Here is an 11,508-nt window from a genome sequence, read left to right as displayed (position 1 = left end):
TTAATTATTACTTCTTTTTTATTTATTACACTGCAATGAAAAAAGTCTTATTTGCTTTCCAAGTATCGAGCTCCAACATCGATATGTGTATTAATCGATAGTTCCTCACTGTTTGAGTACATTGTCTTCCCCCGCCAGATTTTTCTGCTTGCACTGGGTATGTATAGTCTGTGGTTTATCAGGCCTTAGAGAAGTGTTTGCACAAGTCAATAGAGCATATGCTCAGTGTCCCATCCTGTAATAGGTAATCCTTCATGCAGTTTCCTAAGGTACCCCCGCAAGTAAAATATTCGGGGGTACCTTAGTGTAAAAAATACCAACAATATATATCACTGATGATGTCAGAGGAATAGTTTGCTAGTCCCCCACACCTGACTTGTCCCAAGTTTGTACAAGAAATTATAATTATCATTACCACTATTAGTATTAACAACACTACCCCAAGAGAACCTATCCCCTCTCTTCATTTGCCATATTTATGGTGAATTTTACCTCCGAGAAACTCTGCTGTGCTCAGCCATAGAACAGAAACCCAGTCCTTCTCCAGTCACACCTCCACTCAATGATGCCACTTCTAGAAGGTTCTGGATGAGAGATTACATATCAGTCACGCATACAGTCCTGTGCGAATTAATCGGAACAAGATATTTTTATGCATGATAGAGTCTCAAACTTGACTATAGTTTCATGATGATGAATCTATGACAAATCATGTAATACAAATTATATAACAGAAAGAAGAACATATTAGCTATTAAGAAATATTATAAATATGTAATTTATTGTTTCTGAATAGTGTAATTGATGAATTAGAATATAAGTACAAAAAAATACATAAAGTGTGTAGTTGGTCGTATTTCAATTAATTCGCACGGGACTGTACATGTGTGTGAATTCGCCCACTAATAAATGTATGAACATTTTGAAAATATTTCAAATAAAGTAGGCCAATCAGAAATGAGGTCTACAGTCCCGTGCGAATTAATTGAAATACGACAGGGAGGGAGAGAGAGAGAGAGAGAGAGAGAGAGAGAGAGAGAGAGAGAGAGAGAGAGAGAGAGAGAGAGAGAGAGAGAGAGAGTGAGTGTGTGTGTGTGTGAGAGAATGAGTGAGAGGTCTGAGTTTTCAAATTTCATATTCCAGGATTTGGCATTTTCTTTGCTTTACATGGAATCATCCTGGCTCAAATAAATATTTTCCAACTGACCTGGAAAACCAGTAAAAGCCAGTGAAACTGACTTAGGAGTGAAGAAGTCATGGAAAAGGGAGGAAAATATGTAAAAATGTTAAAAACCCAGATTTTCTTATGTTTGCCATGATTGAAAACTGAAAACACATTTCACACTTTCCCTTCCCAAATGGTTTCTTTTTGGGAATATTTTGAATAAAATTTATTCGTGTGATTAATATGACAAGTTGAAGACAACACTTATTTATTAGCATGGTAACCTTATTCAAAAGTTCGTATATGGAAAATCTGCAAAAGTCAGGAAATTTGGTTTTGCAGTGGGAACCATGTACTATTGTACTACATGTCCAGATAGTAAATGTTCAATGGCTGTGGCCAAATCTGGAACTAACGATGGTAAATTATTTGCAACATGTAACAATGCCACTTCACATTTACAATACGTGAGATTTGTCACAATAATGTAGGCGGGAGAGAATAAATTGCCACAGAAGTCTACTTCTGAGTTGCAAACCTCAAGTCTATTCCAGCTTGTAAAAATAAACTAGTGTTTGGTCACAGGTATATAAAGTTTGCAAAATTACTGACCTCTCTTAAGTCAAAATTTCAAGTTAGTTTGTCAGAGTGGTAAAGGACTGGCTCATTATCTGAAGATCGCAGGTTCAAATTTCTTTTAGAGCAGATTTTTTAATTAAGTAGAATTAGTGTATCGTGGACATTTATACAATTCAAAATACGATAAATCGAATTCCTTGTTCTTGCCACTTCGGATGTGGTTTTCATGTAGTTTCCCCAATACTAAATTATATTTTACATGAGGTAATAGCGTGGTCAGATATATCTTGGTGATAAGCTTAACCCTTTGTGCCCAACTGTGAGGTAAAATATGAGTTGATTGTTTTTTTAAAAAAATAGAAGCCATGACAACGCATATACCCAGTGGTGTAGCAACATATCGCGAGGCCCTGGGTAAGATTAGAATGCAAGGGCTCCCCCCCCCATTCAGTTTTTAAATTTGAAATCTCAATGTGAATCGATAAAAAATCTTCAAGGATACGTCAGCAAATTACCATATTCAAATAATAATAAATTACTAAAGAAAATGGTATTTAATAATTTCACTCACCCTAGAAATGTCTGTTTTCTGGGAGCTGAAATATGTAGCTGTAGGAAGGGTGTAAGAACTGCTTATATTATCCATTGCCTTCTTAAGTTGCACAAAAAAAGCCAAGCATTTAAATGCCTCGCACTTGATTCGTGGCAGTTGGAGGTGCTTTATTGTTAACATATTAAAATCGGGACTGCAAGGTCGAGGAAAAAAAAAAGGAAACACAAGACAAATTGCTTTTTATTCGAGAAAGGAATAAATGAGTAAAAATGTCCATGCAAGTTATCGTGAGTTTTTGTGTAAATGTTTCACATGAGAAATATGACATACTTTTTCTGGGCCCCCTTAGGCTTAGGACCCAGCCACCTGTATGTTCTGCCCCTGATTTGACATATTATAACATTTAACTAGAATTTAAAAGTAATAAAAACAGATTTTTTTAAAATTTTACTGCCTACAAAAATTAGCCTTTTCCATCTTTTTTCCACTCACTTCTATTTAATACAATTTTTGTATCAACCCCATGGGACCCGATGTTCTTTAAGGAGAAAGGTCCCAGGCGGTTGCCCATTTCGCCCACCCCTTGCTACGACACTGCATATACCTCCTATGCAAATTCCTGGGCACCCTGCTGTAAACAACCAAGGATGACATCATACTGCTGAGAAAACCTTGGCGTTCACGATGTGATTGTGGACAAGATGAAGATCACAATGCTTGCCAGACGTGGAACTGCGCATGCTCAGCTTGCGGTCTTCTTACGTATACTGTTGAATCATACTCGACATGGTTCCATCCTATTTGTGATCAAATTCTAAATTTCCTTGTTTACAATATGTAGTGTTAAAAAGAAAAGTTTCGTAGTTTCGAGAAACACTAACTTAATTGTAACATACTCTTTAAAATGCTTCTATGAATAGCAGATAAAACAGTGCCATATGGTTTCAACACATGCGTAGGAGCATAGAAGCGATAAAACAAGAATGGTGGTGTGGTCTGGTCACTATGATACCTGTTCACCACACGAAAGGTCCCAGGGTCAATCCTCCCTTATAGTATTATTTTTATAGAATAGAATGCCAACTAATGCAAGCCTGTAAAAAAATTTATTGCGTATTTGATGACAAATGTATTTATTTTTTAATAGAAATTGCAAATAGTTTTGAAACTGCTCAATACAAACTACTTTCATAAAGTTGAAACCATACAATGAGACATGAATAACATAATTGTAATACTAAAAAATGCAAATAGTGTGTTATTTAAATTGTCTGTTGCAGTTTTCCATTTATATTTCTTCAGTTTTTATTATAATAATAAATTATTTAGGTTGCTTTATATCTTGAAAAATTATGTAGTTCTAGGAGTTGTATACATGCAGTGAGCGAAGAATCACTACCCATATATATTTTTTTTATTTTGAATTTAGAATTTTGGGTGACAGCACTTAGGCTATTTTGAACCCATCACTTTATATGGGGTCCAGCACTTTACCTGAACTAAAATGTAACTAATAACATAACTGTAACATTGGAAGACTAAAATATTCTGACTTAGGTTAACAGAACTAAAATAAACATAACTGTAATGTTGTGTCATAACTAAAATATTAAGATATTCTGACTTCGGTTAAAAGCTGAGGCTGTAAAGAGGCACTCAGCACGCATAAGAACAAGACACAGGACGACACACAGAATTATACTGGCCAGGGCCAGTTGCCAGAGCCTCGTTCGTCTGCAAAATGCAGTCCAGGGTGTACTATATGGAAGTGGGGTTGACAATTGAGTGTACTATGTGGAAGGCTACCCTTACACACCACACTCATCATTTCCTATCTACATACAAATGTTTCTTAAAACTTGAAAAAATATCACCCCCCCCCCCCCCAAACATCAACCACATCCCTTGCTTACAAAACTATTCGTCTCTCCACTGAATGGAGGTTTCGTTTGTGGAACCACGTGATTGAACCAAATGCGATGTCATATCATGGAGGCTACACGTTCACTGAGGCAGAGATGATCACACTTCCACGAGACTATTGCAAAGTGATCAAACTTCCTGTGTGAATTGCATCCCAGGCAAAACAGACTTTTATGTGCATGATCCCTATTTCCCTACATGTCCCTTTAAAACCTAAACTTACATTTGTTGTCGAATAACATATAAAGTCGTACATTATTTCTTTTTTCTTTTTTACAGAAGCCTAAGGGGGCTATTTATATTTATATCCATTTGCTGTGTAAATATCGTATGATTCTAGAAAAAAATCTCTCTTTAGATACAGATTAAATTACACTTATTTGTAGGTGACAATGCAAACTTGTGTCAACAAATTCGAAATTATCTTTAGTTATATATATAGAGGCATGTAAAATATAGCCACAGAGTATATATGACCTGACAGCTCTATGTTTGGTCCAAAAAGACTTTATAAGACGTAAGCGAGTTACTAAAGATATATCTGCGAAACTTACTTGTAAATGTTCTATTAATTCGAGGAAACAACAACAGGAACCGGAAGTCAACCTAACAGCAAAGCATCAAGTTCCCAAGTGGATGGTGGCAGAGGACACCGAAATTAACAGAACATTTACAAGTAAGTTTCGCGGATATATCTGTAGTAACTCGCTTACGTCTTATATTATCAACCACATTGTTTATTCCCCTCAATATGAAAATACTTTGTCAAGAAGGGAAAATCTAAGGTGCTTTTCGAAATTAGCAGGTAAAATCATGGATCAAAAATGCACGTGGTATGCACTTCCCGCATCACATATATTCGAGAATCTGTGGTTACAGATTAAAAAAATATCAGTTTAAATGATGATACGCCTTGTCTATTTTGGTGATATGTGATATGTTATTTGTTTTCTGTTAATTTCACAGAAATCTGTTTGATTTATATGTTAGTTTCAATGCTGTTGTTTGTGTTGATTTAAATTTATAATTTTTGCTGTATATTTGTTACACGCAATATCGGAAGCGGAAGTCATTTTCGGTTTATAAACATTTGTTGAACTGTCCAATCTTTTATTGATTCCGTTGCCGGGACAACAGTGCGTGAAATGGAAAAAGTAAGTTGAGTTGCGTAAGATGATGTTTATTTAGTGAAAAACACTGTTTTATAGGAAAAGCCGCAACTTAATTTAAATGTGATTGCGTTCGTGAATATTATTGTTATTTTGCAGTGATTGTTTAAAGGTAAAATGTGTTATTAAATTTGTAAAATAACAAGAAGCTATTTTTTGTTCAAATCGTTTCGTCCTGAGAATGCTCATTGTAGCATAACATTAAGGAGTGTCTCATAACTCCGCCGCACAAGGAGATTGGGTAGTTACCGTGACGTAGTGATCCGTGATCCAGTGGCGAACACCAGAAAGGAACGTCACAGGTAAATTTGGTGCTCAACGTGAAGGCATCGATGATGTAAAAGGATAAATTGTAACTGTAATATCGTGTGAAAAAAAAAAAAAATGTGTGTTTTGTGCCGTGTGAAGTCATGAGGAAATTGTCGAGCGTTACAAAGTCTGATAACACATAGATGTAAGTCATGTGATCGATTTTGCAGAGATATCAAGGTATGAGTAGGAGAATTTTGAGAAGCCAGAGCAAGAAGAAAATGGATAAATTGAGTTGTTGTGATGATAAAGATAAGCCCGTGGACGAAATATTTCAGTGCAGGAAATGCGAGGCGTATTTCCATTTAGGGTGTGCAAATTTGCCAGTATCCAGAGAATTTCTTCCTGATGGTGACTTAGTTTGTAAAAATTGCAAATCGGATAGTGCTACTTTAAATATGGAGGTACTTTGTAATGAATTAAGGAAGATCATTGAAGAAGGAAGGAAAGAAGATCAGAATGAAATGATAAAGAGGTTTGAGAAAATGGAAGAACGAAGACTAGAAGATAAGATTGAATTAAGGAAGATCATTGAAGAAGGAAGGAAAGAAGATCAGAAAGAAATGATAAAGAGGTTTGAGAAAATGGAAGAAGGAAGGCTAGAAGATAAGAATGAATTGAGGAAGATGATAGAAGAAGGACGGAAAGAGGATAAAAAGGAACTGATGAAGATTATTGAAGACGGAAGAAACGAAACTAAAGTAGCTTTCAGGAACTTAGAGGAGGTATTTAGGAATGATAAGGAGGAAATGATGACGAGAATGAAAGCAGACCGAGAAGAATTGATGAAGAAGATTGAGGATGAGCGGAAAGATGATAAAAATGAAATGATGAAAGTAATTGAAGACAGAAGACAAGAAAACAAAGAAGAATTGGAAGCTGTGCGATGTGATTTGTTAAAACAAATTGATGAAGGGAGAGATGCTCTTAATAAGATAGAAGAAGTCTGGGAAGTAGACAGACGAAAAGTAATGAATGAATTGGACACCGTAAGGGCAAGGATAGAATCCGTCGTGGATCAGCAAAGTACTTCAAGGAATTTGCGTATGCAGGACAGTGAGAAGATGAATAAAGAAATTAACCAGAAGTTCTATTTTATGGAGGAATTCCTTTTAGGGAAGTTGGAGAGATTACATTTAGAATCTGTGCAAGGAAATCCAGGAATGACTGCTGGAAATACTGACAGATCTGTGGAAAATATTCGATGGGTGAGAGATGATAATGACCCTTTGATTTCCGGTATATCTTCAACAGAATCTGTATCTTCTGCTGAATTGTTGACTAAAAGGAACCGTAAGAGGAGAAGACGTATCCAAAGTACAAAAGGGATACCCAGAGAAGATATTGATAAATCTCCTGATGTCTCTCATAGTCCATCTCACACTGGACATTTTTTTAGAATGTCGGATATTAACTCTCTGAGCAAATTTACCGGAGAAATAAATTCCATATCAGCGGAGCGTTATTTGGAAGAACTGAAAACGTCCATGGACATAATGAAAATGCCTATGCACTATAGATTAAAGGTGCTTCCTTCTGTAATGAAAGGGAAAGCTAAAGCCTGGTTTATTGCCAACGAGAGAAGGTGGAAGTCTTTTGAACAGTTTTGTGCCGCGTTTAAAAAACAGTATGCCTCTGCAGAAGCGAAGCAGAGAGAGATCCAGATTTTAAGAAACAGAAGATATTCCAAATCCTCAGGTCTTTCTATGGAGGATTATTGTTGGGACGTCTACGGGTCATACTGTAACTTGGTCGAACGTGTGGACCAAACAGAAGTGTTAAGTTTAATTATTCAGCAGCTCCCATATAGAATACGGCAGCTAGTATTAACAAGAGATCCTCGAAACATTGACCAGTTGACCAACTTCTTGGGGAAGTACGAAGCCTCAGAACAGATAGATGGGTGGAGAGGCGACGGTAATAAAGCAGAAGAAAGGAGACCTAACCAACCTCGAGTTCGCAGAGTACAGATGACAACTTCTACTAATAATCCTGGAGGATCCCGCAGCGCAGAGAGCGGAAATGGGAAGGAACCAATCACCAGAGAAGGACAGCGATTCCCGGGTGGAAGGTGGAAGAATAGAAACTGGACAAGTAACAGACTTTATAGAAGGACTACGCCGTACACAAATAGTTGGAGAAGAGATCAAAGAGCTCCAGAACGAAAAGAGTGTGCAATACAGACGGAAGAACTACCTTCCAGTAATTTTAGAGTTACAGCGTCGCCATGGGAAATTAACTGCAAGGAAGTTCTGGGTTTAGCCCAGTGCCCGTTGTAAGCGGTACTCTTACGCTTGCAATGAAGGACATGCAAGTACAAGAAAGCGACGAAAGTGAAGACCCATTCCTAACAGAAGATCTGTTAGAAGTATTGTACTTGAATATCGAAGCCACTCCTCTAAATTATTTAAAAATTAGAAAGACGATAATGGAAGAAGATAGGGATAATGTGAAGAAACCTGAAATTTCAGTCGAGGTATTAGGATACCAAATAAAATGCACTCTGGACACGGGTAGCGAATGTACCCTTATGAATTATAATATTTGGCTTCAAGTACGAGAGCGATTACCAGGTCTTAAATTGCAGAAGTGTCCAGGCGTAATATTAAAAGATTTTGCTGGAAAAGAAAGATCACGGGTAGTTGGTTGTAGGCGAATACATTTTGAAATTGGAGGGTTTATATTTGAAGACTTGGTATATGTGGTCAAATGTTTAGAAGCTGATTTATTATTTGGTTATCCTTTCCTTAGAAGATACAAAGCCACTCTGGATGCAGGTGCAGAAAAATTGTATCTGATCAATGGCGGACATACAGTAGAGCAATATTTACTTCCTAACGCTGGAGATTCAGAGAAGGGCGAGTCGCGGGAGAAGACAGCTTTAATACAGTGTACGAAAGCGGAGGAAGAAGCTAACGCTGATGAGTGGACTGCAACAGAATCAGACATAAGAGATAAAGCCTTTGCTTCAGATGTTTTGAGAGTTGAGGAAAAGGAGCAGCTATTTAATTTATTGTTGAAATGTAGAAGAATATTCGCCGACAAGCCAGGATTATCTAGGAATTCTATCTGCGAAATAAATCTAACCAGTGAAGAACCTATTTACTCCTGTCCCGTTGTCCAAGAGGAAAAAGTTGGAAGGAGAATTATTGAAGTGGCAAGAGAAGAAAGAAATGTTTGATCTATGGAGAAAAAGAAGGAAGAAGAAAACAGTTCAGAAAACAAAAAGAAACTGCTTGTAAAACACACTATCAAATAAGCTTGCACGTGAAGATGTGAAGTAAGTGTTATCAAATTTATATGAAAATCTATCTTTTGTTTGCATTGTGAAGGTTGAAAAATATATTCCATCATAGAAAGTAATCATTGAGAGTCCTGCACATTCTTTGAAGAAAATGGATAAAGAAGAGTTTACAAAGCCATATAATTATTCAGATAATGTTTGGCTTGTGTACATGATTTGGATACAACTTGAATTTCATTTCCTGTAATGATTATTATTAAACCGAAAGAGGGCTGACGTTAGGTATAATTCCCAGAAGAATTAGAAGTTCACAATGTTGATAATTTAGTTCCAGTAGACCAATCTGAGAATGAATGGCGAAGTCGAAAGGAAAGGACAGCCATAGTTGAAAATGATAAAGGTCCAATAGGGAACAAATGTATAATTTTATGTGAGACTTCAATGTCAATAATTAAGTTTAAGCCCAGAACAATTCCAGAAGTTAAACTTTTGGAAATACAAATGTTTAGGAAATGTATAGTTGGATGCAGAACAAGCTGTTAATGTTAAGAAGCTCTTAGAAGATGTGGAAAGGATGGTGAAAGAAAGAAAAGAAGTTCTACACAAAGCAAGAGAACAGATAGTTTGAAGATTTGTGTTTACGATTAAAAAATGTAGAATCATATGAATTTTCTTAGAGCGAGTTTCCATGAAGAGTGAAGAGTTCTGAAGTAAGCTGGAAGAAGTTTATTCTATAAAGAAAATTTCCTTCATGTACATTGCGTCAATTTTCTTTGTTTGTATGGGAGGAGAACTTGATACGCCTTGTCTATTTTGGTGATATGTAATATGTTATTTGTTTTCTGTTAATTTCACAGAAATCTGTTTGATTTATATGTTAGTTTCAATGCTGTTGTTTGTGTTGATTTAAATGTATAATTTTTACTGTATATTTGTTACATGCAATATCGGAAGCGGAAGTCATTTTCGGTTTATAAACATTTGTTGTACTGTCCAATCTTTTATTGATTCCGTTGCCGGGACAACAGTGCGTGAAATGGAAAAAGTAAGTTGAGTTGCGTAAGATGATGTTTATTTAGTGAAAAACACTGTTTTATAGGAAAAGCCGCAACTTAATTTAAATGTGATTGCGTTCGTGAATATTATTGCTATTTTGCAGTGATTGTTTAAAGGTAAAATGTGTTATTAAATTTGTAAAATAGCAAGAAGCTATTTTTTGTTCAAATAGTTTCGTCCTGAGAATGCTCATTGTAGCATAACATTAAGGAGAGTCATAACTCCGCCGCACAAGGAGATTGGGTAGTTACCGTGACGTAGTGATCCGTGATCCAGTGGCGAACACCAGAAAGGAACGTCACAGTCAGGATTCAAACACACACATGTTGATGCCTCATTGGCAACTAAAAAAAAATGCTTCTCTTAACTGGACTCGAACACGCATTCTTCAGAACATGAAGCCATAACACTAGCCACTCTCCTAGAATTTTTGCTGGAAGATGTTTATTTACTTATGTCAGTTTTCGAATTACTTCACTACTGGCAACGAGTATTTCTTCTCACTATTTTTTTTTTCAGATGTAGTTGTTTTTCCAGACCACAACTACTTCAACTATTTTTTACCTTCTGCCACCTATGGAGATCTTTGTGGAATACATTATTGGAACACAACTCCAAGAAAAGAGAATATGTTAGTTTCAAAAAACTTGAAGTGGGAATGGTGTGTTCAGTCACACATTTGACCTTAAAATTTTTCATATTTGAAGTTTTGCTTGCAACGCCACCATCAACCGAGCATTTTCTTTCTTGACACATAGTACATGTACATGTAACCCTAGTTTAAAATTTCAAGATTTTTAGTTTCAGGCATTACAATAAAACAATGTGTTATGAAAAAATGTAATTAGAGAGATACTGATAATATGACCCATGAACCAATATCACTTTGACCCAATATTGATACTATTCCAATTCTCTTAAAGATTTGAAATGATACGTGGGAACTGAAACAATTTAAAGTAATTCAGATTATTTTAATGTATAATTTTTCATTACAACACATACTGTATCAATTTAGTAGTTTTAATTGCAAGTGTTGCAACCATTGCAACTGCCAACCAAAGCATCTGCAATTTTGAAGCAAGGTATTCATCTTCCAACAGGATTAAATCTCTGTGATGCCTACTGTATTTTCGCAGATAATGTTCTTCTTCATGCTCCAGCCTTTCCTCGTCCTTCTCTTGTTCCAGGATTGCTTTTTGCACTTCATCCTCTTCTTTCCTCAATGCTGCCAGTTCTTCATGCAATCTTTGTTCTTCTTGTTGTAGCTAAGTGTAAAGTGCCACCACATTATGAATGATATATATTTCACAATACATTACATAGTAAGATAAGTAGGCTGGGTGGGTACACCTATGAACCTAATGATTTTTTTTTACAAAGGTACTAACAGAATGAAAATACCATTATTTATTTATTTGACTTCAACAGAGAATGTCATGAACATAAGTTCAATAAAATATCATAGTACAGTGTGCCCACACACACATGCACTGCACATATATCTGCA

General features: G+C 36.1%; 1 protein-coding gene across 2 annotated transcripts in view; it reads right to left on the bottom strand.

Annotated features, from left to right (window-relative positions):
• Window positions 1-10,958: 10,958 nt before the first annotated feature.
• Window positions 10,959-11,508, bottom strand: part of LOC145985897 (beclin-1-like protein) — a 56,732-nt gene continuing 56,182 nt past the window's right edge. The window contains exon 6 of one of the 2 annotated variants that reach the window (XM_083120033.1): window positions 10,959-11,266. In XM_083120033.1, the coding sequence (XP_082976159.1) occupies window positions 10,991-11,266 (276 nt within the window). In that variant the 3' untranslated portion in view covers window positions 10,959-10,990. The remainder of the gene's footprint in view (window positions 11,267-11,508) is intronic. The other variant, XR_014441463.1, reaches the window with a different exon arrangement.

Source organism: Lepisma saccharinum, chromosome 3, assembly GCF_977018435.1.
Source record: "Lepisma saccharinum chromosome 3, izLepSacc3.1, whole genome shotgun sequence".
Classification (NCBI taxonomy): Eukaryota; Metazoa; Arthropoda; class Insecta; order Zygentoma; family Lepismatidae; genus Lepisma; species Lepisma saccharinum.
This window is presented reverse-complemented; position numbering and strand designations above follow the sequence as displayed.